The sequence below is a fragment of the Rhynchophorus ferrugineus genome, unplaced genomic scaffold (genome assembly GCF_030347505.1).
Source record: "Rhynchophorus ferrugineus isolate W39M unplaced genomic scaffold, kcgeb_rfMv2 rfM1, whole genome shotgun sequence".
Taxonomy (NCBI): Eukaryota; Metazoa; Arthropoda; class Insecta; order Coleoptera; family Curculionidae; genus Rhynchophorus; species Rhynchophorus ferrugineus.
In genome coordinates, this window is record NW_027472580.1 from 28876699 (window position 1) to 28904303 (window position 27605).

At 33.1% G+C, this 27605-nt stretch overlaps 3 protein-coding genes across 3 annotated transcripts; all 3 read right to left on the minus strand.

Annotated features, from left to right (window-relative positions):
* Positions 1–3551: 3551 nt before the first annotated feature.
* LOC143189533 (uncharacterized) lies at positions 3552–6870 on the minus strand. The gene is made up of 3 exons (XM_076393851.1): positions 6720–6870; positions 6504–6668; positions 3552–3716 (listed from the first exon to the last, which is right to left on the minus strand). Exons 1-3 carry the CDS (start codon positions 6864–6866, stop codon positions 3552–3554), a joined length of 477 nt encoding a protein of 158 aa, XP_076249966.1. The 5' UTR covers positions 6867–6870.
* Positions 6871–13910: 7040 nt separating this feature from the next.
* On the minus strand, positions 13911–17216 carry LOC143193039 (uncharacterized). The gene is made up of 4 exons (XM_076398966.1): positions 16721–17216; positions 16505–16660; positions 14185–14349; positions 13911–14133 (listed from the first exon to the last, which is right to left on the minus strand). The coding sequence occupies exons 1-4, from the start codon at positions 16811–16813 to the stop codon at positions 13969–13971; spliced, it is 579 nt and encodes a 192-aa protein (XP_076255081.1). The 5' UTR covers positions 16814–17216; the 3' UTR covers positions 13911–13968.
* A 3369-nt stretch (positions 17217–20585) lies between these two features.
* LOC143193043 (uncharacterized) lies at positions 20586–24351 on the minus strand. Its single transcript, XM_076398979.1, has 4 exons — positions 24253–24351; positions 22697–22858; positions 22445–22609; positions 20586–20997 (listed from the first exon to the last, which is right to left on the minus strand). The coding sequence occupies exons 1-4, from the start codon at positions 24325–24327 to the stop codon at positions 20833–20835; spliced, it is 567 nt and encodes a 188-aa protein (XP_076255094.1). The 5' UTR covers positions 24328–24351; the 3' UTR covers positions 20586–20832.
* Between the last annotated feature and the right edge of the window lie 3254 nt (positions 24352–27605).

Sequence of the window (27605 nt, forward strand, 5' to 3'; positions counted from 1 at the left end):
TTATTTACTTAATAATAACTAAGAAGAAGACGGCCTGAGTTAGGTCGTCGAACTCAATCAAATATGCGATGTAATATCTGACGTACTAACCATACAGATGACTAGGTTATAGTCGAAAGGTCTGATAATAGTTGTATTGGTATGTCACAATTGCATTCGACCGTACCTGGATAGGCTGAAAATGGAACGAGCTCGTGCAACATCGAGCGTCAAACAACAGCCGGCGCGACATTAATTTGAGCGATCCCGTACATGTCCTCTTGTGATTCAGGAACAAGCTGCAAAATCCAACGGTGACTCTATTGGTTTATGTTGTAAAGATGGAAAAATAAAATTGGCCCTACCATTAGATCTATTAGGTTCGTTAGTTTCTTGGATGGGAAATGACTTGGCTTAACCACTTGGTCAACATTCAAAGATTTTATAGTTGTTCCCAATTACGTCTCATTGCACATATTGTAAAGGACAATTTGGTGGCCACTTTTAAGGTGTTTTACCATACTTATTTTTGGAAACATTCAAATTTGTGCTAGACACAAATTAACAAAATATTAAACAATCGCAGTTAAAATGACAAATTTATCACCTACTAGGAGCTATGTTATTATTATCAGCTACAGTTGATTTGTAATTGTCTGTTTTTTATTAATCTCCTAAACGTCAACAATCTTAAATTATTCCAAAAACTATTCTAGCTTATTCTAGAGATTATTAAATCTCACTATGTGTCTATTAATCAGTTCGTATGACAGTTCGCGTTTGAGCCTACGCACTTTACTGTCATCGCGAACATTTGACTGTTTGGCGAGTGCATTGGGATGCACTAATATCCTTTCAGAGTACATCACACCAACACTCCGAATCACACTCGTTATGGATTCTATGGGAATACCGCGCTGAATCTTTTTGATGGACACGTAATATGGGGCATCGACGATGACTCGCTACACTTTATTCTGGAATTTCTGGAGGTTATCTAGGTTAGATTTGCTAGTAGTACCCCACAGTTCAATACCAAATGGGCCTAAGTATTGACTTATACAGCAAAACCTTGTTATTTAATGAAAATTTAGATTTACACCCTATCAGCCAGTATATTTGGTTTAGTTTAAGCCCAAGCTGTTTGCGTTTTTTAACTATATGTTTTTTCCGTGTCAAACGTCGAAATGCATTCCCAGATATTTAACGTTGTCTGGTTGCGGAAGTTCATGATTATTCAATTTTACTGAGGGAGATGTTCTTCGACACAGGGTAATGTCACATAGGTAGATTTTGTCTCATTTTTTTGATACGCCACGTTTTCAACCACAATTCGATTTTGTTAAGATGAAGTTGGACGTTTCTTGTGGCTGATATTGAATCCTCATGTGATGATAAAACCGCTGTATCGTCAGCATGTATTGCAACAGTAGTGTTTCTTGACGTCGGTAGGTCAGCTGTATACAATATAACAGTGGACCAAGAACACTGCCTTGCAACACTGCCTGTTGGTGTATTCGTTACCGTGTTTGACAATAAAATGTGAGGTATGATTTCAGCAGTTAAAAGTGCGTATGGGGCAAAGACTTTTTCAATTTAACATGCTGTCCAGTGTGCCACACCTTGTCGAGGGCCTGAGAAATATCGAGAAATGCAGCGGAGCAATATTTTTTATCGTTAAAGTTTTTGTTGATTTGGTTGACTAATCTATGTATTTGTTCTATTGTTCTGTGTTTATTACGGAAGCCAAATTGATGGTCTGGAATAATAATTCTCTCCTCTTCGATTATGTTGAGTCTCTTAATGTATAAGTTTTCGAATAGTTTAGAGATCACAGGTAACAGGCTTATAGGACGATAAGTGGAGACGCCTCCTGATTTTTTTCATGTTTAAGAATCATAATGATTTGGGCCACTTTCCAAATGCTAGGAAAGTAACTAAGTAAGTCTTAGCATGCCATTAAATATGAATGTTATTAATTTGATGTTTCCTGACAGCTCTTTTAAGATTCTTCCAGCTATTAGGTCAAAACCAGCTTTTTTAGAATTTATTTCTTTATGTATTGTTTGTTTTACTTCCTTAATGGTAAATTTCTTATGTGGCAGATCCATTTGAAATGGAGTGTTAAGAAAATAAATTATATTATATTCTTCTGTTGCGGATATTTCAGACTGGTACGGATTAAATACTGTCTTTAAATGTTTAGAGTAAACTTCCGCTTAATCTTTATAATTGTTATTGATCTTTATTGTTATTATTATTGAGGTTTTTAATTTTTTATGTTGCTTTACAGAGAGAATATTCCGTTGCTCCCGTTGGCGTTAAGTTTTTTAAATAGTTTGGAATTGATTTTGTTCCTTATTTATTATCTCTTTCAGGTCTTTTGTAGCCTTGTTGAATTTTCACTTGTATTCTTGTGTTCTGATTTGTTGTCAGGTTTTTCGCAGATTTCTCTTTTCGGCAATTTTTTATAGATGAAATATAATTAAACTTTTGATATGTCGCGTTATTAGGTGTTACGTACCATGCGGCCTCTTGTATAGATTTTGTTTGATATGATTTTGTTGTTGATATTTTTTAGTGCTATTTCTGTATCTCTTTCTGTTTTCGAGGTGCATTTAGATATCTATACTCATCAATAACTATCTAATTTCTCTCTAAATAATGGGCCATTGGTTTTGGTGTTATTTGGTTTATTTTGTTAAAATGTTCACAATACTATTGGATCAGATACCATCAGACAAGTATAATATCGCCACAAAACACCTGTCGGTGAGCACGTGAGGAGGTTTAATTCACCGATAATCGACAAAGTGGCTATTGTTATTATCAGATAAAATTTTCAAGATACATGTGAAGAAATTGAGTTCTTGATTTGCCACCTCTTTCTCATATGGTTGAAGTAAAATAATTTTTAATAGCATCTGTAAACTCTGACGCATCTTGTCTAATATGAATATAGGGTAGATTTTTTAAACCCTTTATGTTTATTTTTTTTTCTTTAAAAATATCGATTAATTCTACTACTATCTTATTTTTCCGTGACAGGATATCTTTATTTATACACTAACGAAGAGATCACAAACTTTTTCACATTGTTTTTCAGATTGTCAAATAAAGCGGGATATTCTCAATTCAATTCTTTTTTCTTAATTCATTTTAAATTTATATTATAGATCCAAAGTATTTTTTGCCTTCTTTACTCTATATTTAACTGTATCGAAAACATCATCATCTTAAAATTTCGAAACCAATACATACCAGCTTTGGTTTATCACATTCAATACTTACGACACTTAACTATGATTTACTTGATATAATAAATAATATTTACAGTGTCTCTTTCTTCTCATAAAATAATAACTTTTATCAGCAAAATTCTGATTAGTCCTGACATAAATATCCAGATTGCATCTCAAAATAAAGTAAGAATAAATAACAGTCATTATAATTTACAGCCAAATATATTTATAGTTTATAATTCATATAATAATATAAATTACAAATACAATATTCTGTATTTCTATTTATATTTAAGCTGAACCAATACATGATGCAAAGATTTAGCTAATCTAATTATAAAATATATCGCCTTCACACTGGGTACAAGATAATATTTGGTTTGTCTTAGAGTCCAGAATTTTTACTATCATTTTGTAGAAATAGCCGGTAGATAACATGAAACCTGGTATACCTTGTGTTTCGTATGGTATAAGTCCCGGTGTTTTGTAATAGCCCTATAATAAAAATAATAGTTTAAGCATCATTTTCTAACGCATGTAATCTAATTGAAATGAGGACTGAGTAATCAACAATACCAAAAATATCGCATTTGCCTAATGAAGTCCTAAGCACTAATCTATTTTTAAATAGTAGTAATTTTTAATTTACTATATCGATGGCCAAGCAAAAAAAGGTTAGTCTGGAAAACATATCGATTTGTGGAAAAATATAATCTTTAATATCTTTTCGTTATTCGTGATATACTTTTATATACTTTTGTTTATTTTATGAATACATGTGTGTATTCGAAAGAGCTCGAAGGTGTATCTCTGTTAAACTGAAAGATGTGATGACTGAGATGTTTATATATAGATTTTGTTGCTTTGAACCCATCCTATTTCATATTATTCTGGATATTCTGTAAGTCTACGACGTAAACGAAATTTTGTTTTGTCTGAAGTTAGAAATGTATGGGTTTCTATTTTGTTTTATTTACATTTGTAGGCACTTAATTAACACTTTAATCACTTAGAATTCATAATTTAATGGGTAGTGTACTCTGAGAATTTTATTTTTAAAATATTTCCAAACTTCCTGCAAAAATAATAAGTTTTTAAGAAACAGAAAATAAATCAGAATTTTATAGAATTATTTGTCAAAATTAGTCACTTCTTAGTTATTAAAATGTATTTCATCATTTTATTTTAGATTAAAATATGAAGTAGTGGAAGATTGTATTAGAGTGGTCGCAATTTACTAATCAAAAAGTGTCTGTATATGTATATCATCTTTCAACAAGACACGAGGAAAGACTGCTATCGAAGAATTAACGCCAAAGTGCTGTAACCCTTGGTAACAGTGATCTGGGTCGCAGATTCAAGAAAACCAAACCGGTGATCTTAAGCTAAACATAGTTAACTACTAAGTGTTATTAGCATATAACTTCGCATATTTTATGAATATATTTAACATCCAAAGAATGAATATAAAATAACAGAGCAAATGAAGGTATTACATCGAGGCAAGTTAACGGTGATAGAGTTACTCAAAGTTTTAAGGGCATAGATATTTATAAAATCACGATATTTAATATTATCATGAGCAATATATTCATTTTTCTTGTTTTTGTACTTAATTATATTTGAAATAATAGGTCAATTGAAAAGTCTCCGGCCTGACACATAGATGGCGGTACTAGAATTAAATCCATATGTTTTTAGTTGGCCCTAACCCTCAAAAGATGCGTGTATAAATTTGACAGCTCTCGGATAATTAGTTTGTAAATTATAGCATTTTGAGTGAAGCAACTTTGTTATTGTGAAAAAAATGGACAAACAGGAATTTGGCGTGTTGATAAAATATTGCTTTTTAAAGGGAAAAAATACAGTTGAAGCAAAAACTTGGCTTAATGCCGAGTTTCTGGATACTACCCCAGGAAAATCAACCATCAAGGATTAGTATGCTAAGTGTAGACGTGGTGAAATGAGCACCAAAGACGGTGAACGCAGTGGACGCCCAAAAGAGGTTCTTACCGACGAAAACATTTAAAAAATCCACAAAATGATTTTGAATGACCGTAAATTGAAATTGAATTAAATAGCAGACACTCTAAAGATGTCAAGTCTCATACATCATATCATTTACAAATATTTGGGTATGAGAAAGCTGTGTGCAAAGTGGGTGCCGCGCGAGCTCACTTTTGACCAAAAACAAGGACGAGTTGATGATTCGGAGCAGTGTTTGAAGATGATGAAGTGTAATAAACTTTAGTTTTTGCGTCGATATGTGAAAATTGATGAAACATGGCTCAATCATTTCACTCCGAAGTCCAATCGACAGTCATCCGAGTGGACTACATACGATGAACCCGTTCCAAAGCGTGGGATAACACAACAGTCGGTTGGCAAGGTTAGGGCACCTGTATTTTGGGATGCGCATGGAATAATTTTCATTGATTACCTTGGAAAAGGAAGGACCATCAACAGCGACTATTACATAGCGTTATTGGACCGTTTGAAGGACGAAATCGCCAAAAAACGGCCGCTTTTGAAGAAAAAGAAAGTGCTGCTTCACCAAGACGATACACCGTGCCAAAAGTCAGTGAAAACGATGGCAAAAATCCATGAAATGTGCTTTGAACTGTTTCCTCATCCACCGTATTCTCCAGATCTGACCCCCAGTGATTATCTCCTGTTCGCAGATCTCAAAAGAATGTTCGCTGGGAAGAAATTTTCGTCGAATGAAGAGGTGATCGCCAAAACTGCGGATTAAAATCAAGACTAAAGTCCGTCTCTTTTGAAAGCTTATCTTTCCAATCCTTTTGTTACACGGCACTTACAGTTTAACATCTGTAAACTTGAGGTCTTTCAAATGCGATGCTTAAGTCAAATTCCACTTGTTTCCGTCAGATGTCAAATCAGAAATGATCATGAATCATTTAGTGGACAGTTGAGGGATAAAAATTATAGAAGATCATAGAAAGCGATCCGAAAATTGTTCGTGGGTAGAACGATTGCGGTAGATCGCCAATTGTTGCAAGATTTGATGAATAATGTATTAAGTATTGTGGCTGTTGGTGCTGCAACCCAGAATTTAGTTGAGAAGTAGACAGTTTTTCGACCTCCGGATATGGGTTGATCATAATATGTTTGAGTCATGTAAAATTTAGGTAGTTGTAAAGGTGTGTTAGCAAAATACGTGACAAAATAGTCGATGAAACAATATCTAATTTCTAGGTTAGAATACCCACTTAAGAATACTGAATTACTGAATTAATTTCTATTCTATGTTTAGTGGTTTACCTTTTTCATCGGACACGACATCGTCGGTTCTAGCGATCTAAAATATGGTGACCATGGTCCCTTTAAGATCAGAAAATGACACATTTTAGGTATTTTAAAATCATGATACTTTTCGCATCCCATTTTGAAGCTTCTATCCTTACATTTCTCTAATTGTATTAGTAACTGAAAGACATAATGTTACAAAAAACCAATGACTTACTTTAATATTATTACATCCATATCGACTGGCAAATCTCGTCCAATTTTCATTTCTGCAGCCAAGTAGTACGTATTTCCTTTGACAGAAGAATTGGCATAGGTGATGTAACTAGCTAGTAGCTGGGTCCTCTTCAAGTTACTGCAATTTCCAATTTTAAACATGCGGAAATTCTGGAATGGTTCTCATTATAATATTATCTAATTTTATAAATGATAAATGAATAAAGTTAAATCCCTATAAAAAAAACTAAAGGTATTTAAATAAATCGGTAAAGTATTTATTTAAATAATTAGCTCATTTACCGCTTTTTTCGCACAATTACTATATATCAAAGCAAAAACAACTACGCTAACTATTAAATTGATGCTCAACATATTTTTTAAGCCCATTGTTATAACCCAACATCGATGCAAACGCAAATATGCAAATAACAGTTTCTCATTGGGGAAAATTAATTATACGCTGTGGAATCGTTTCACGTTATTAACTAAATTTTGATCAGTATTTTTTTGTGTGGATTTTTTTGACAATCGTTAGGAGATTTTTTTTATTGATAATATTTGTCTGGTTAATGTTTATACATTATAATGGAGATACTTTAATATCAATAGATATATTTAGTTATTTGGTGATTTTGAATATAGTTTTTATTATAATTTGCAAATATTACTTCCTGGTAAGGATGAAATTATTAAGATCATTAACAATCATGCAACATCAAGAGTGTTGTTTTATGTTTGTTACATGATTTGTTGATGTTAGTCTCCTTTATCAGAATAGGTGTTATAAACATTTTTAACTCTATATTTTACTCTATATTTAACTTTATGTTTTTAAGACGATTTTTCAAATTTTAAATTATTTTCGGAGATGTAGCTGTTGAAATTGAAGAGAAATACTCGTTTAAAGTTTTATTTTAGATGCCCCGTCAATAAAAAAAATATCTCTGAAGATAATTTAAATTTCATGAGGCCTATTAATTAATTTTAAATTATTTTAACAGGTGGTATTATTGTGTATTGAATAAAATCGCATACATTTGTAACCAATTGAAGACGAACAGACTTCACTTTTCAGTATGTGTAATTACATCGAAGTGTCAACAAACAAATTTTCAGTATATTGAAGATGTCTGAATATGTCAGTTTGAAGAAAAAGGTTGTTGAAATTCATCGAATGCTGTGTGAAGTTTATGGCAACCATATTTCAGCGATTTTAATATTGAGGTTAATATTTTCGTTCAGGAAGGAATTCGTAAATTGGCTGAAAGATGGCGAGAAATAACGGCTATCGACACAATACAATTAATAAAATACGTTGTACCAATTTTTTTACAATAAAACTTCAAATTAAAAAAAAGGTTTAAAACTAATTTATAAACCTAATACAAATTTTTTTAAGGTCTTCTTTCATTCTTAAAAATATAAAAAAATATTTTATAAAATTTCCAGATTAGAATAGCGACTTATATTTTATTTATCAACTAATAAAATAATATTTTACATTTTTTTTGGGATTCCTTAAATAAGGTAGCTATGAAGTTAATTTTTTTATATATATATTTTAAAGTCTCCTTTTACCAACTATGGATTTATCTGGACTGGGCCTACAGTTTAACGCGATTATCAGTCCACGGTCCTCAGCATTAAGCCTACCTACCTACTCCACTGGCAGTGACCAACTTTAGAAATCATCCCAGAGGACATTCGGTCTTACCCAGCGTGGTTACTGGCGTGATTGGGATAATTTTCCTTGTTGAATTTTATACTCTTGCCTAGAACATTCATAAATTTTAAACAATCACAAACATAAATTTACGACCATGCCCCAGTAGGATTCGAACCCGCGACTGTCGCAACAGTAGGCAGACTGTCCCATCGCCTTTACCACTGCGCCACCAAGCCGGCTTATGAAGTTAATATATCTTACAACTTTCTTCTAACAATCGCTCAGAACTGTGATTTTTAAACAAGGCTTTTGTAATAGTTTTACATACGTCAATTGAGAAATATCAAGGCTCAAAAAGTTTCAAAGATTTAAAAAGTTTTAAGCCTTGAACTGACTCTCTCGGGATAATGAACACATTTTCAAAATGAAACTTTCGAACTTGGCAGGTACAAAATTAGTTGCTATCTTTATTGCAAAGTGAATCAACCATGTGGGCTCCCCATCCATTTACAAGGAGTGGTCTTCACTGATCATCATCACGATTTTCATCTAAATTTGCAGTTCGTTTTGTTTAAACACAGTTCTACAAGTTTCTTAATTTTTTCCATTTTATATGATCTGTTGGTAAAATTGGGACTATTTTGCCGTCGCTATAGGCACTGAGATAGACGTCTTGAAAGTTGGAAGAATTGGAAATATGGAAAATAGTTATACTAATGCACACTCATGTATTCGACTGTAATCTTTTGGAGCTGTTTATCAATTCTGTAGCTTGTCATGATGATTTGGCGTCAGTGACTGAATAATAATCAACATCATCATAGATACCGTTTGAAAGTGGCTGCCATAGACTGGCTATATCGGCTTCTAATTGAAAAACCCTATGTATTTAGATTTACGCTTCATATACGTAATATTTATCTCTTAAAACTAGCATCCTTTCTTGAGACATATCGATTATGCCCAATAGTGTAATGTGTTGCACACTCAGTTGGTGAAGTCTTTCTACTTACGAAAAAGTCACTACTGTAGCGAATTGAGGCATGTCGAATTTTACATCGTGGAATAACGGTCTACAAAATACCCAGAAATATAATCCCAGATGTTGAACACGGGCGGGGTGCCAACTGGAACCCGACAACGAATAGCTGGCGGCAACCCCGAGACGTTTATCTGGGATATTGTTGAAGGGTATTTCGGTCATTCAGTGCTCAACCCTCGTTTGGTTTAGACGTGCCACCATCGACTGCCCAAGCCTCGTCAACAGGTAACTCCGCTGCCATCCGTTTCATTATTTGTAATTTTTATATTGCTTTTATATTGTCAATAAATAACGGTCACATCATGTAAATACCACTGTTTCATTTCGATTTACCTCCATTCATTGAGCCACATCATTTTTACCCTAAACTACTAAAGGCCTCCTAATCAGGTCTCAATCGAACTTATATTTCTGTTAATCTTAATATTTCTGTGACCGAGTTATTGGGTAAAATATTCTTGATTTTCAACATTTTTTACAATCAAGTTCTCTATAAATTGTTCAGTTCCCATATCTAATAATTTTGTATCCCAACTGTTGAAATCTGAAGTGTCGAATCCTTCTTAAAACAGATAAATGGCCCATTTGTGTCCTCAAATTCTAAAGTAAGAGAGTAGCCAGATTTTATAGATTATTATTTAGATTAAACACTTAAGTTACTTTAGATGCTCTGTTTTTTTTTGGTGAATTTTCTGTATGAAGCTTCTGTCTGAACCTGACAGACGGCAAATAAATAAAAGTTATTTTGAATATAATTATCAGAATTATTATAAAACTTAAATAATAAGTCATTTTAACTAGCATCCTTTCTTGAAACATATCGATTATGCCCAATAGTGTAATGTGTTGCACACTCAGTTGGTGAAGTCTTTCTACTTACGAAAAAGTCACTACTAAAGGCCTCCTAATCAGGTCTCAATCGAATTTTGGCTTATAATATTTCTGTGACCTTATTATTTAGATTATTATTTAGATTAAACACTTAAGTTACTTTAGATGCTCTGTTATTTTTGGTGAATTATCTTTATGAAGCTTCTGTCTGAACTTGACAGACGCCAAATAAATAAAAGTTATTTTGGCTATCATTATTAGAATTATTATAAAACTTAAATAATAAGTCATTTTAAAGCTGTTATTCAATGTTTCATGTTTTGTCTGTACAGGTTTAAGGCAGTTAAAGACCGATTAACTCTCTCGTTTTGTTACAACGATTCAGGTGATTTATGGTAAAGCCAATGCTTGTTTATAAATCATTAAATCCACGGCCCTTGAAAAGTAAAAATAAAGACTGCCTGGCTGTGTTTTGGAGAGCAAATCCTAATTCTAGGTTAACGACTATGGTATTGCGCTATTGATTGGTTTACCAATTGTTTTGTGCTTAGTGTTAAAAATTTATTGGCCCAAAGTTGTTAACATTTTATTAGTTATGCATCAAATACATGGAGAAGATTTTGCAAATCTTCAGTCAACAGAAGTTGAAGAAGTTTTAGACTCTAATGACAATAAAATCACAAAAGAGGAATTCATTGAAATTTTGGAGAGAATTACAGATAATGAATCAAATGATGATGACACTTCTCAAGAATTAGCTACAAAATCAGCTACATCTTTCATTTTAGACAAAATAAATAAGTCATTTGTCATCTGCTCATCAATCGCAGGGCCTGGTTTTTAACCTGGATCCTGCACTGGAACGACGTATGAAGTTTAATAATAGTTTAGAGAGTTTACTACAACCGTATAAAGAAGCGCAGAAGAGAATAAGAAACTTTGTTTTGTGATATTTGTATTTTCTAAGTACATATAACTTTGTGACTTGCGTACTATAAGTGTTTTCTGTTATTTATAAATAAATTTTATATTTACGTACATATGTAGATAGAATTTTCTTCATTAATGAATAGACTTGTAGCAACCGCTACGACCCTTTTGGCCACCACGCATTCACCTACACCAAGTTCAAAGGTTGTCAATGCCGGTGGATTGGTACCATGCGGTTCCCGTCTATAAAAGACCACCACGACGACGTCTAGCTCTCGAACTCGTTCTTTCGTCTTCAGGCATCGATATAGCACTTATCCAGGAGACTCTCCTAAAACCCTCTCATCGTTTTTCCCTTCTAAACTACACGGTTTACAGGAATGACCGTGTCCCAATTCCCGGTGGCGGAACTGCTATCTTAGTCGAAAAGGGAACCAAAAAAACCTTCAATTGTATAGTCACCAAATATCGAATCCACCTCTATCCAGGTGGATCACCCCGCTATTGGAAAACGGAGCACTCCATGCATTCTGGATTTCTTCATTCTCCAGAACATCAATCGACCTTCTGATTTACAAGTTCTTGACGAGTTACATTCGGATCATCGTCCGATTATATTAACTCTCGGGGATTGTTCTGCAATCGAAAATCGTCACTTCAAGGCCAGAAGGAAAACCGACTGGAAGATATATCAGGAAATTCTCTTGGAATCCGGTCCAATCCCGCATATTGATCGACCGGACCAACTCGAGTGTGCTGTGTCGAAGCTAACTCGAAACATCCAGTCCGCCTATCAGAATTCATCATTGGAAGTTCCATCTTATTCAAACTCTCAAAGTGAGCCAGTTCCTAAAGGCATCAAGTCACAGATCCGACCCAAAAAATGTCTCTATCATAGAGCTCGTGCCACCCTTAACTCGACAGACAAAAGAGAGGCCAACAGAGTAAAACAAGAAGTGAAGGAAACCATTAAAGCCTAGAGATCCGAGAAATGGAACTCATTTCTAGCGGACCAAAGGCTGGGTGGCCCCGCAACTTTGTGGCGACCCTCTAAAAGCCTAGTGGGGAGCCAACTTTCGCAGTCACTGACCACGAAAAGGCCGAAAACTAATATCATCAACGCCATTCTGAGGCTGCAACACTTTCCATCCACATGAAAACATGCATTCATCGCATTTCTCCCCAAAAAAGGAGCTAAGTCATCACCTTCTGACTACAGAGCTATCAGCCTACTAAGTTCCATTTTCAAACTTGCTGAAAGAGCAACTTTTATGCTCTTAATGATTTTACGAAGACAAACAATATCATTCCAGATGAGCAATTCGGGTTCCGCGCCAAACACTCAGCCGTTCATCAGACCCATCGGCTGGCCGCAAAAATCAAATGTGCTTTTAACCGACGTGAAAAACTTGGAGCGGTCTTCTTTTACCTAACCAAAGTCTTTGACAAGGTTTGGCACGAAAGGCTTAGTGGCGAAATGCATCCGATTAGGTCTACCTGATAACCTAACAGCTCTTATCAAATCATGTCTGTCAGGACGATCGTTCCAGGTGAAGATTAAAGATATTCTCTCTAGCCGGAAAACCATCGACGCAGGAGTTCCACAAGGCTCTGGCACCCGTTCTATTTAATATTTTTCTTTCAGATATCCCTAGGAGACCACAAGTTGAGGCAGTTTTTAAGCAGACGACACTGCTTACTTTACTTCTTCAAGAGTAGCACCGCACATCCGAAGCAGACTCTAAAAACAACTTGATGAGACGGTTCAGTGGTTACATTTCTGGAGATTGCAGGTCAACCCACACCTAGGCCATCTTCTTCCACAAGAAGCGTTTTGTACCGAGCATTTCGCGTCTTAAAATCGAGAACGCCGAAATCCCATGGTCAGAAGAAGCCACCTATCTCGGTCTTGTCTTCGATCGCAAATTTAGGTGGAATTCCCACATTCAAAAGTCCCTCCAAGTGAGTGGTGTTATAACGACGCCACGTCCTTGCCTGGCCCTTGTGCCTCTTAACGGTATTACCGGTTACGGGCACCCTCCTTACTAACAGTAAGAAGTATCAGTTAGGGTTATTGGATCAGTTGATAGGGTGGGGTTTAGTTGGTAGCCCAGAGGCAGTCTCCACATAACCAGTCCAACTCGCTTATTCCTGCGGGTCTTCCCGACCAAGTATCTGCAACAGGATTCCCCTACCCGGTTCCAGGCCAAAAAAAAAAGTCTCGCTCTCTTTTCTTTTCTCTACCCCCTTGTAAGAGTACCACTTCCATAGCGCTACCGTACTTCCTTTACCTAACCTCATATCCTGTCCATTCTCCTGTCGACCACATGTATCAGTTTAAATCGAAATAAACAAGTATTTCTTCAACCAGTGTTTTTAGTTCTCGTGCAAATTCCTTCCAAAAATAGTAGTGAGTGTTGGGACAAACAATCGCATCGACAGCCACATATTTCGACCGACCGACCAGACGAACATTCCTACAGACGAATAAATTTAACCATAAATCAAACAAAATGTATCCCTCGTCAACCGCGGTTTCATCGGAACGTAACCCACGCGGATAACGAGGAATTATTGTACTTGTATTTGGTTATTGATGGTTGTACATAATCTGATAATTGAGAATTGTTGTACTTTACATGTTGGTGTCCAATACTAAATGAAAAACAGTTCTTTTCTGACATCTATAAAAATAATAAAATAAACTTTTTGGATTGTGCGTAGAAAAACAGAATTTGAACAAGCATATTTATTTGTCGGTATATTATATGTATACAAAGCACCTTCATGAATCATACATATCTTACAGCTCCATCGCAAACTGTACATGATAATATTTCCTTAGTTTTGGAGTCGACGGTTTTAATAGACATTTTGTAGAAAGAACCGCTGGTTAATATAAAACTGGGTATTCCCTCGGTTGATAACCGGATTCTGTTTGGTGTACGATAAACCCCCTGTAAATATATATAACTTTATAAATAGGTGAGACTTGCGACTTACAATACCTTTTTAATCGGACAAGGTAGAGGTGGCTCCAAAGCCGATAAATATGGAGCCCAAGGTCCTTTCAGTTTCAGAAATCGGCAGACTTTTGGTATGGTAAAATCATGATATTTTTCACAGCTGTTTTGATATTCCTTGGTTTTGCACTTTACCATTTCCATAATCAGCTATAAATAAAAATATGTTGGTTAAATTATTTAGAATTCCTGATTACATTTAATGGATGTCAGACAATTAACTGACCTATTCTAGAAATTTTTTAGTTTTTATATATGACCTCTTAAAAATACCCTGTAGAACTTGCGTGTTCTTAGAAGTTTCTAATGATTAAATATTAATTAGAGATTAATTATGGTATTTGTTGCTACGCAGTAATATTAATATGTTGATAGTTTGTGTGTGATCAAATCAATATCAATATGATGAATTAATGTGATCCTCCGAGTTCGATAGCCAGTCTAAAGAGCGCGTATATGTGATTTGAAAGATTGGTTTGGCTTTTGAACTTGTAGCGACCTTGAGCATGTCGAATTTTACATCGTGGAATAACGGTCTACAAAATACCCAGAAATATAATCCCAGATGTTGAACACGGGCGGGGTGCCAACTGGAACCCGACAACGAATAGCTGGCGGCAACCCCGAGACGTTTATCTGGGATATTATTGAAGGATATTTCGGTCATTCAGTGCTCAACCCTCGTTTGGTTAAGACGTGCCACCATCGACTGCCCAAGCCTCGTCTTCAGGTAACTCCGCTGCCATCCATTTTATTTATTTGTATTTTTCACATCTTTTTTATATTGTCAATAAATAACGGTCACATCATGTAAACACCACTGTTTTATTTCGTTTTACCTCCATTCACCGAGCCACATCATTTTACCCTAAAAACTAGAACAACTTGTGTGATTTAACAACAATGAAGAAAATTAAATATTGAATATTGTTAAAATATTAAGCTTTTGAAAGGAAAACTTAATGTTTTTAATAATATCATTATTAAAAAAGGACAGTGCATATAAGAGAGGCTTCATCAATAATAAAATACTGGAAACACAATTACTAAATTTAAACGTGATTACATAATTCACTACATCCATAATGATACTGATAAACAATTGAAGGGCGAGAAAGCTGAGAATGAGCATGGTCAAAAGCAGTTATCTTAAAAATAACAAAACGATTTATAGATTAGATCAATGTGTCGATTTATTTCAACTACCATGGAAAAGTCGAGAATTAGTGTTTTGAAACTGTGATTTTCTTTCAATGATATTTATCCAAAAACAATAGAATTATAACTGAAGTAAACATTTATTATAAAACCTATTCCTGCGTAAATTAAAATAAAAAAAATATTTAATGGTGACTTGGTTAGTACTAAAATATTTTATTAAATATCTGGTGATTTATATGCTCTATCTCCACTGAAGGGCAATAAATCATGATACAAAGGAATCAAATTATAGTTTTAGTTGAGTTAATGTTTGCTTTTTGTTCAGTTAACAACGTTTATGTATGAGTCGTTAGAAACTAGCCGTCCGCCTATTTCTTGCTACAAAGACTAAATAGCAAGAAAGTTCCAAAGTTTGTTTAGTTAGCGCCTATTACGTATCGAGTTTGGATAAAAATAAAACGAAAACATGTCGAACAGGAAAACATTTTTAGGAATTGATGTTAAAATAATATTTTTTTGTAATATAATCAGATCAAAATTAATAATTTATTTAATAAAACATGGTAATTTTAGTTATACGTTAATTACTTCTTGATAATAATTAGAGAATGTTGTTTGTAATAATAATATCTCAGGGGCTAAATTTTTTAAATATCTGTAATTTTGGACCTCATCCAGCTCTAAAGCGCTCTAATAACGTACGTTTCATATTATTTTGGTGTCTCTTAAATGTTAGAGTAGTATGATTCTAATTGTTTTGATTTAATAAGTATATAAGACAGTATTCGTTTATTTTCGTAAAATATCTAGACCACACATTTATTACTTGGAACTAGATCCTTAGAGAATTGTCGCTACACCCATGTTGTGCCTGCACTATGATTTTAGGTTACTTATGTCATAATTGAACCCAAACAAAGACATCAGAACTTGGATATGATGATACACTTCAAAAACCATTTGCTGGTTGAATGTGATAATCTAGCGATAGGGAATTAGCCAGAATCATGTGTTACAAATAATTTAATATGGTAATAATATTATATCTACTGTCTCTAACGTTATTTTTTAGTCAATAAACATATAAAGCAAGATGATACCCATTTTCTTCTAATATTATATGTATTAATTGTTAGTATCTTACATCCATATCTTCAGGAAAATCTTTGATGATCCGAACTTTAAGGGTCAAATAAGAAATACTATCCTGCATTGTTATCGTCGAGTTCTCAATGATGGCGGATAATTTCCGCTTGTTAACGTAAGGACAGTTGGACTGGAGTTTGCTAATGCTGAATATCTAAACCATAAAATAGCAAATTAATAAAAAATATTTAGGCAGGACAAAGAAATACATTACCGCATGTTTCGTGCTATTGTTGTCACATTCAACTATTGCATATTTACCCAGGAAGCAGACCAAAAACAAACTTTCAAACACGTATGACTTCATGTTGTATTTGAAGATCACCCAAGGCAAGTAAAAATGATTATTTCGAAACGGTTTTTATTTTGATGTACAGTTTAAATAAAATAAACTATCCGTAACAGGTTATTTTTTGTCGATGAATGGCATAATTAACTTTACATTGTGCGAACCAGGAAAATTAATTGGAATTTTGGGCGATTCATTTCCAGATCGTCGGTTGTGATAGCACGATAATGCTTAGGAGTAATTGAGCTTGTGGAGGGACAATTATATTGTGTTTAATTCTGGTTATAATTGTGAAATATACGATGAAAGTATATGAGGTATGACCGGTAAATGAATTTAAAAACACAATAATATGGAAATACAAAATGTGATGTAAGTTTTATGTTTTTGGTTGATTTATTTTGGTACACATATTGATTGAAATCTGAAAAAAAAACTAGATAATAGATAGAAATTCAACAGCAGGACTAAAAGTTTAAGATTATTTTAATAGTTTATTTTTCATTTCTGATAAGGATATGCAATATATCATAATTAGATTAAATTAAATTAATTTGAAAACTCTGAAAACATAGTAAGTTATAAAAACTTGTAAGAGAATTCACTAAGAGATTATTTAAGGAGTTATAAATTGATTTTGGAAGAAACGGAAGAATAGGTTCTTCCAAGTTTTGTCTCTTCTTACACCTCAGAAATAACGAAAAAATATAATATAGGTCGTCTCATCTTTCAGTCAATTAAAATATTATTATGAAGTAAACTAATGGTTTTTGTTTTCTAAACTCTTTCATATTTTATAATTAGCCCAGTCAGTAGGATTACCGTTAGATCATACGGCTGTTTTCTTTTGAATTCACTCTCAATTAATCGGAATCAAATGTATCAAGAAAAGGAGACAGAGGATGTTGGAGTGATATTCATTCCACAGGTACTCGAAGCATTCTTTGGTGGCCAGAACTCCACGGCGAAATAATCATTTGAATCTGTAAAGCTGTAAAAGGTGGCGTGGAAGTGCTCAAAGACAAGGAGTAAGGCCATCAAATGTGGACTGGAGTTGCTGTTGCACTTCAGGGTAGAGGTGCACCAAAGGCGGATTATAGTTTCTCAGTTTCTTAAACTATTGGAATCTGGAGTCACTAAAATTTGGAAAGCTATTCCACAGAGGGGCACTATGAAAATTTGGATAGAAGCAGTGCCATTTCAAAGGTTCTCAAAGGCGAACTGGCGGACGAAGGTACAGGCGATACTCAAACTTACATTTACTACAACTATAAGTTGTACATCTATTGTGTCCACCCGCGTTGGGTTCGAATTAGTTCTACCTTTCGACAGAATCTCATCATCCAGCTCCACATACCTGTTACATTGGAGCTTTAAAAATAGTGATTCCAGAAGATTATTTGCGCTTGTTTTGATTTTATATTTTCGAAAATAGATGATTTAGAGCGATCTGTATAATAATGTGCTGAAAACTACTAATTCTATTTTCTATTGTTATTGTTAGTGACTCATGAAAAATTGGTGTATTGGAGTGATTGAGGGGGAAGTTCTGATCCATCGATCAATCCTTGTTGATCACTCCGGCTCTCACATTTTATGGTCTCTGAAAAAAAAAACACTTTTTAAAGGCGTAAAGTCGATTTTAAAAGAGATTTGTGATCACTTGGTTCAGTTTACTCAGGAAAGCCGTAATTATGGTTAACCGGCACATATATATGTTATATCACGCGACTGTTAACGGGCCTGACTTCGAAAACTGTGTATTCGTAGACGAGGTGTGGTGCTCATGTGGCTGAATGGTGGTGACGAGTAGAGATAACACACCTAGAGATAATCAGTTTGGTTTATGTTCGAATGAGACGACATTATAAAATCTCCTCATCCATGCCTATACGAGGTTCTATTGGCTAGGACTGCACATGTGCATTTGTTCTAATCTAGCCTGACAGTTTTCACAAATCGCGTCCTTTTCTACCACAGTCTTAGTTGTGATTAGATGTCATTTTTAGGTTAATTTTGTATTACATTTTGTTGAGGCAATATAATTATTTCATATGCAAAATTAGCGACAAATAATGCGAAAATAAGTGTATAAGGTATGAATTATTAGTAATATATTATCATTTTATAACACTATAACTTTGTAGATTGTTATGTAACAAAGGATATATTTTTATTGTCATTTTTAGGTTAATGAAGAACAAATGATATGTTAAATATAATAATGGAAATATAACTTATTTAAAGATTATAGACACACAAATCTTACACACTCTACAATACAAAGTTCCATTGTCATATAAACTACAAATTAACATTGAAGGACACATTACTTTCATCTTGATTGATCCACCAAATTTTTCAATTCTAATTTTATAATTTGGTTTGTATCCTAAAATAGTAATATAAGTATAATAAGAAATAGACAGAAAACGTATACAAACATGATGATATTTCATTTTTACCTTTACTATAATTTTCAAGTAAGTTCGGTTTCCATATTATTTAACATAAAAATGTATCCTTTGTTCCATAACAATCTACAAAATAAGTGTTATAAAATGATAATATTTTACTAGTAATTCACATTCACAATACACTTATTTTCGCATTATCTGCCGCTAATTTTGCCTATGAAATAATTATATTACCTCAACCAAATGTAAATACAAAATTAACCTAAAAATGTTATCTAGTGCGCATGTGGAATCCTAGCCAACAGAAACTTGTATAGGCATGAACAAGTTACCTGTTCTTTCCGTAAAATAAATAGTTTTAAAATTAAGTTAATTTTTTATTGTTTTAAATCCACTTATGTTTTATAACTTATTACATATCGGTTACTAATTGAAATTTATGTGAATAAATTCTATTTGAAGAATGATAAAGTTACTTTTTCTCAAAACCATTTTATGAGTTTGGTTTGGTTTATTAATTAAAGACTTTAGAGGTTATGTTTAACATACGTTTGAACGTGTTAAATCTAAATACTATAAGATAAGTAACAAACAAGTAATAAATGAAGACTGATGTGGAAAGTTCACACTTTTGAAAAAGGCTTGCCTCCTGAAGAAATAATATTAATTGTTCAAGTTTCTTTTGTGTATTATGAAACAATACCTTAATAGGGTAGAACACTTTTTCATATTGACAGCTGTAGTGTATATGGCGTAGAATATATTTGACCTAAAGACCTGTTTATATCTGAACGATATGGCCATCAACAATGGAATGTGGAACAGGTGGAGAAGGTGAGTGATATTTAATCTCTTTATGCCTGTGAAGTTTGAATGCATTCGTCTAAAATTTGATTCAAAATGACCTGTGACTTCATTGTTGAACAATTGGGTGCTGTAATATAGTAATGGATCCAAGTTCAATTCTCTTTTTCTATAAAATGTTTAGCTATGATATTTATTTACTGATATGTATCTGGAAAACTATAACCTGAAGAAATCACTACTGGTAATCTGCGTACGATACAAAATGCGCCGATATTCTAAGGCAACATTCTTGTTGGGGGCAACATTTCTACCCTGGATATAGGTTTAACAAATTTGAAAGCATTAATTTATTTTGACGTAAAAATCTTATTTAATATTTTACACTTTATATTTAAAGGGAACATTTAAATACAAATAGTAATTGGGACTAATTATAAATTTAATATCCCCATAAAAATTAATATATTGTTAATGTGTTATCCATAACTAAAATAACAACTTTATATTATATAACAGAATCTAATGTTATATCTCATAATCTATGTTCAATTAGTGCGATTATTTTTATAACTTAAGATTAATTAACTTAAAATTTATTAAAATACATTTCTATCCGTCATTTATATTTTCTTGGCTCTATACATTATTTAAAATTATTAATTGAAAAAATATTATTAAATATATTAAATTCTTTTCGATATTAACCAACGTTTTTCCTTGCATGTTTATTTTTAATTAACAAAACGTCATACAATAATAACATATTTAGTATGTTATATATTGCAAATACATGCTGTGGATTATTTAATATGGTCAAACATTTATAGTTTGCCCTTCAGCCGTGCAGCAGAAAACCATTTTATTAGATTGCTGCGTAAATATTTTAACGTTAATTCTAAAAACATTGCCATCTCCTAGCCGAAGTCTTCCAATTTCATTTGCGTCAATTGTCAAAGCGTTTGGTAGTCGATATAGCCCCTAAAATAATATTTGGGTAGTATATGTTACTGCAGTGACAAGTTAATTAAAAACTGTGAATATATAGATATTTTTGATGTTATTCCAGGGATCCTACATTTTCTCTTACACAGGGTTGATGATTTACTTGAACTTAATTGAACTCCTGAAAAATTACTTCTTATTTTACACAATTACGCAATTCTTGGATATCCAAATATTCGAAAGTTAGTCAATATTTTGCTTAGTTAAATAATCCGACTATCAAATCCTACATTTCTGATCGTCATTTGGAAGTAAGTTACGGCTATGTATATTCAAAATGTATTCGGATGTACCATAAGGTAGTTGTACTTGTATTTTCTGTCCACTGTACTTGCTTTATGCTACTTTGTACTTTAGTTTTGCCCCTAAATGTAAAAGGGTAACAACTTGCAAACAACATTGAGACTGTTGTAAAAAGATCACAAATATCTGTCCATAACATTACTCAATATCACTTTGCACACATTTTTTCAGTTAGCGCCTACTAATGTTTGTAATTTCTTATAAAGGTGATTGGTGTGGTAAGAGTATAAAATCATACAACGAAAATGATCTATCTCGTCAGTGACCAAGACCGGATGTCTTCTGGGATGATCTCCAAATTGGTTACTCGCCAAACGGTAAGCTTAATTTCGAGAACGGTGTTCGAAACCCACGTTAAGCAGTAGGTACTTCAGATAAACCCTAGTTGATAAAAAGAAGATTCTAAAATATACCAAAAAAGACAGGTTAAATAGATGCCGTCAAAGATGGCCACTATAGATTGGGACTTCAGATAAACCCTAGCTGGTTATTTTATATTAAAAAGGAAACTTTAAAACATTTTCATGTGAACACACTACTATGTGGGCATCCAAATATATGCAAACAAATTTCTTTGAAGCATTACTGACGGTTCATGGTGTATTATAATTCATATGAGGACATTTACAAACACATAAAGTTTATGGAGTCAGCAAGGAGGTGCCATGCCCTTTTTTAAATAAAAAGGGAAATTATTGGAAATGAATTAATAAGTAAGATTAATGATTCTGAAACAAAAATATTAGGTTCCACATGCATTGAAAGAGAATGATGTTGAAGAGCTTGAAGTATTGATTAATGGTCCTGGTTGTTTAGAAGAATAACGGGTTTATGGGTGATGTTGACTGATGAGTCAAGTGTTTATTTTTAAGGGTCTCATTTACATTAAAGTGGGATATGGATGGTAATATCGTTTGTCCAGTAATTCCACCAAGTCTTTTTCTTCAGTTTTCAGTCTCTTCGTCAGCCAGTTCTTTTCGTTAAAATAAAATAGTTTATTAAAGTATCTCGTCTAATATCTTATAGTGTAGTACGATTACTGTTGAAGTAGTGTAGTTGATTACTATTGAAAGTTTATTAGGAATTAAAGAAAAAATCTATAAGAAAATAAATAATATACCTTCTTAAGTGGACATCTTAAAGGTGGCTCTAAACTTCTAACATAACCAATCCATGGTCCATCTATATTCATTAATTTGCAGAAAAACGGTATGGTAATTTTGTGAAAATTCTCACACGAATTTAAAGTTCCTCTGTCTCTGCATCGTACTAATTGGAATTCGATCTGCAATATCATGAATAGTTTACGTTAAATATGACGATGTGATATGATAATTTTAATTTAGCATCATGGATTTATTTTGGTTCACACCTTTACGTCCTGTGGCATGTTCTGGTATATGGCTACATTAAAAGCCAAATAATAAGTCCCATTCTTCAAGGAAATGTTGACGTTTTTTAGATGTATTGGCAGTTTTATGGTCTTCGCTTCCGGACAACCATCTTCTAATTGATAAATACGAAAAGACTTTTGCTAAAATAAATAAAAAGATATAAATTTATTTCATAGGTTTTTTTTTATTTGTTTTAAATATTCTTGAATGTTTCAATAATTTATTTCATCATTAGAAATATGTTTGGACTAATTAGTAAAAAAAAAACATTTATCAAGAAAAATGTAAATTAATTAGTGAATAGGATAGAATGTTCAATAAATTTGTTGAGTGTCATCTATTTGTCAACAGTAAAAGTAAAAATTGAATTCCATTTTAATATTTCATCTCTCTTGAGATTAATTTATAAATTAAACGTACTTAATTTCATGAACTATTAATAAAATATATAAATATATTTTGAACATGTTACACACATCACATTATAGTGCAACTTTAAACAAATTAAAATTATTTTGTGCGTTGTTTCACCACTGAATATTATAAATAAAGACTTAGCTTTACCACTATGGTTCTAATCAAAATAAGAGACCAATGAGTGATGTGGAATTGATATTTCGTGTCAGCATTATGTGTTTAGAGTGCAAAAGAATTATATTCGTGGAAATAAACTTAGGCTCTCATTATAACCTTTTGGACTAACTGGATAAAAATATTCCTGAAAATTCATCAGATTTACTAGGAAAATAATCACATGATTAAAAAAATCAACGATTCTAAATTGCTCAATATCTATTTTATTTTCCCAAACTCATTCAAAACTCAATTTGGTCCATAAATCATGGTATCTATCGAGTTTTACTGTTATTTATGATCGATGTTTAGTTTTATAGCGATATAGTGAGATGAAATATGCTTCTTCTTGTTCTTATTAAATATGAAATAAGCGCATCTTTAATCGAACTCACTTACAATCAGAAACGATTTTCGGTAATTCTGTACTGCGTTTATTTGCATTTTAAAAGTAGAAAAGTGAGCTATGAAGAAAATGACCCCATTTACCTCTATTTCACAGCCCAGCATCATTTGACTGAACAAACTAATTACGCTACCTTTCCTACCTTTTCCTTAAGTCCGGAAAACTAGAGTTCTATACAATAAAATCCTTTTAAATATTAACACATTTTTAGATTAAACAAATAATAATTAAAATATACAGTTTCAGAATGTTTGTTTCTTTACATTAGCATCAAACTAGAAATAGATTATAATAAAGAAATTAAAATAAAGAACTTTTATTATTGATACTTAGATAATTGTGACTTCTTGTAAAGCTCGTCATAACAAAGAATAAAAAATAACATAGTATCTAATGGAACGTATAGAAAACCGTGTCATCGTTCTGGATGCCGATCGATCCCAGAACAAAAACGGAGCATAGCATGCCGGAAATATTATTGCTTGTGTTAACATGAAATTTTGAATAAAACATGAATATAAATGTCAAAAACAAACATTCGATTAATTAATTTACCGACTGATGAGCCATTGTAGGTCCGAATTGTACCGATAACAATATAAATACGCTGAATTTCACCAAGTACCCCATTGTTGCAGTTCGATTGGTAGCCGATGTGTTGTAAAAACTCATTAAAAAATATGCACTACTCCTTTGTCAATTTATAATAATAGTCACGTTGATGCGAATACAGGAAATTAACAAAAAAAAATCGTTTTTGAATTGTGTTGATGTTATCATTTGCTCGTATTAAATGCATATTATGCATTTCATGAATTGTTGATTCATACTTTTCGTTATATATTTTTTGACAGACAGATTTTACATTAGATATGCTTAAGAAAATCTTAATTTACAAATTAGTTTATTACTAATATTTTGTTGCACTTGCATTATACACAAACCAGCAAGACGTGTGAAGTATAAATACATTAAAATATATTTCAAAAATTAAAATTGAATTAGACAATTTGACCTAAAGTTAAGAGTAATATTTATAAATCAATCCTCTGATATTCTGTGTGTTGTCCAGTAGCTCTATTGCTTATACATTGCTTTTTTTGGCCTGGAAACGGGAAGGGGAATCCTGTTACGGATACCTGGCCGGGAAGACCCGCAGGAATAAGCGAGACTGCCCCTGGGCTACCCACTAAACCCCACCCTATCAGCCGATCCAATGACCCTAACTGATACTTCTTACTGTTAGTAAGGAGGGTGCCCGTAACCGGTAACACCGTTAAGAGGCACAAGGGCCAGGCAAGGACGTGGCGTCGTTATCACACCACTCAGCTTGCGATACATAAGTTAATCGCTCGCCGGAGAAGGTCGAGATAATTTGGAGTTAGAGCACGACGAGGAAGAGTCGGCTGTGATAGAATAAGCCCACGAAAAGCCGAATGAGTTATTGGCCTAAAATATCGGCCAGCTCGGTAATACATCTATTGCCTGAGAGACGAAGAGTGGAGAAATACCTCGAGTAGACCTCGGATATAAAATCGTGAACTTGGGGGACGTCTGTTTCTCTATAATTTTGATTGTTCCTGACGAACCAGGGGGCATTGATTATTCTCCTGAGAATCTTGTTTTGAAAGACTTGAAGACGTTCCACCTGGCTTGGTGAGACCTATTTTAGATAGACACTGGAGCCGTATAGAACGACTGATCGAACCAGCATCTTGTACAGGAGAGATTTTATAGAGAGAGGAAGCCTGCTGGACCGGTTGATAAGCGGGAACAGTAAATTAACAATACCTTGACCTTTATGGAGACAAGACAAGACCTTGCGATTGAAGACAAGACCGAGATATGTGGCTTCTTCTGACCATGATATTTCGGCGTTCTCGATTTTAAGACGCGAAATGCTTGGTGCAAAACGCTTGTTGTTGAGAAGATGACCTGGTTTTTCTGTAGGTTGACCTGCAACCTCCATAAATGCAACCACTGGACCGTCTCATCGAGTTGTTTTTGGTGTCTGCTTCGGATGTTCGAATGTCGTCTGCATAGAAAGCTGCCTCAACTTGTGGTCTCCTAGAGATATCTGAAAGAAAATATTAAATGGAGCGGATGTCAGGGGGAACCTACATTGCTGTTATTTAGTTACCTTATTTCATGTTTTAAGGCGAAATCTTGGAAAAATTCGGAGATCCATTTGATTTCGAGGTTATTGTGTAGTTCTTTGCTTATGACGTAACGTAATGAATATAAGTATTGGTAAGAAATTTCGAATTGTTTTTTTGTAGTTGACCAGCTTTTATAATAAACCAAGTTAACAAACCAAAAAAATAAGTTCTTTGATTTTGAATCTGATCTACTCTATTTTTATCTAATTTGATATGACTAATTTGCATATTTTAAAGTAAAATATGTACAATTAAATTAGCCTAAAATGTACTAATTCATAATGAATTTTTATATGGTAGATTTTCGATAACAGTGTCCAAAAAATTTTAAACTTTTGTGTTAAAATATAGACACAACAGTCTCAATTTTGTCATGAAATATTACGACTCATTTGATTCTCGAAACCGCTCTTTTCTTAATTATTTAATAAATTATTAATTTATTTAATTCATGTGTAGTTTTAGATTCATAACAAAATATTTAGACGTTTTTTTATGCACTAAATATAATTATTAGCCGCAAAAAAATTTCGGTAATTCTTGCACATCCACAGGAGGATGGCCAATGTTGTTTTGATCAGTGTGGCTACTAAGTCGACCTTTTATATTATTGCTTCTTCTATGTATCTCAAGAAGTAGATATAAGTTGGTATATAATCAATGAAAAATTATAGGATTCTTTAATAAGCTTCTAAATTTTTTCATAATTTTACTTACTATAATAAAGGTTTTAAAAATGCTGCCGATGGTTATTTTTTTGTATTTGCGTCCATTTTCCCTGAAAAGTTTTATGAATTACTTTATCTCCATTGGGATGCCCGGACATTTGTTGTTTTCTGCGAAGTGATAAACAGTGCTCCTCATTCATGTTGATATCCCATCTCTTGTATGTCCTGATTAAACCATTTTCCTTGGTGTTCACTCATATCGCCTGACTTATCAGGAAAAGGTCAAGGAGATTGTGCAAGAAGTTTATTTCAAGGCTCATCAGACAAGCTTTGAATTAGTATCAAATTAGCTATAATAAGTAGAGGGTTAAATGTTTTAATATAGGCAGGGAGTTTAATATTGCTCAAAAATTTAACATTACAATTTTTTTGAATTTAAACTTTTTCTAAAAATAACCAAACTTAAACTTAAATATACATGGAATCACATGGAAGACAATTAACAAAACATTACCAGATTGGAGTTTCTTTTAAAATTGGTTTAAATCAATATATCGACGAATATGTGCAACTAAATTAATACTCAATCAAGAACAAAAAAAAAAGAAGGAAGATATTTACTGATGCACTAAGGAATAAACATAAACAAGCTATTTCAATATATTATCAAAATTACATTAAAGGACCTCGAGAAGTTGCTAGAATACCCTATAGAATCATCATGACTTACATAGAGAAGCTTTCAGAAAATATAGTCAAAGATATCCTGAATTACATAGAAAAGTTATTAACTATTCAAATGATAAAATTGTGGGTATAGAAAATTCATAGCTTTGGTGCCGTGATTTTTATTGGAAGTACGAACATTTAGATATGTACCATAGAGGTGGTCAAGCTCCTATTATTTAGCCATACATTGAACATATTAATTATCTCTTTATCCAACAGGATTTGCTCTAAGAACATTTTCTATGTACGATTCATAAATATAATGCATGCTTTCAATGACGTCTCTGGGAACAAAAGAAGTAAGTAATTTAAATTTCAAGCTTCGATTCTGGAGTAATACTTTATTTATATT

Bases quoted from the DNA above. Each gene is read 5' to 3' on its own strand.
- LOC143189533 (XM_076393851.1), bottom strand. From the start codon at position 6,866: ATGTTTAAAATTGGAAATTGCAGTAACTTGAAGAGGACCCAGCTACTA. The intron at 6,669-6,719 runs GTAATAATATTA...TATGTCTTTCAG, and splicing joins ATTTGCCAGTCGATATGGAT to TTACTAATACAATTAGAGAA. The intron at 3,717-6,503 runs GTAAACCACTAA...TTTTTATTATAG, and splicing joins TGTCGTGTCCGATGAAAAAG to GGCTATTACAAAACACCGGG.
- LOC143193039 (XM_076398966.1), bottom strand. From the start codon at position 16,813: ATGAAGTCATACGTGTTTGAAAGTTTGTTTTTGGTCTGCTTCCTGGGT. The intron at 14,350-16,504 runs GTAAGATACTAA...TTTTATTTATAG, and splicing joins ATTTTCCTGAAGATATGGAT to CTGATTATGGAAATGGTAAA. The intron at 14,134-14,184 runs GTATTGTAAGTC...ATATATTTACAG, and splicing joins TACCTTGTCCGATTAAAAAG to GGGGTTTATCGTACACCAAA.
- LOC143193043 (XM_076398979.1), bottom strand. From the start codon at position 24,327: ATGGGGTACTTGGTGAAATTCAGCGTATTTATATTGTTATCGGTACAA. The intron at 22,859-24,252 runs GTAAATTAATTA...TATTTATTTTAG, and splicing joins CTACAATGGCTCATCAGTCG to CAAAAGTCTTTTCGTATTTA. The intron at 20,998-22,444 runs GTATATTATTTA...ATATTATTTTAG, and splicing joins TAAGATGTCCACTTAAGAAG to GGGCTATATCGACTACCAAA.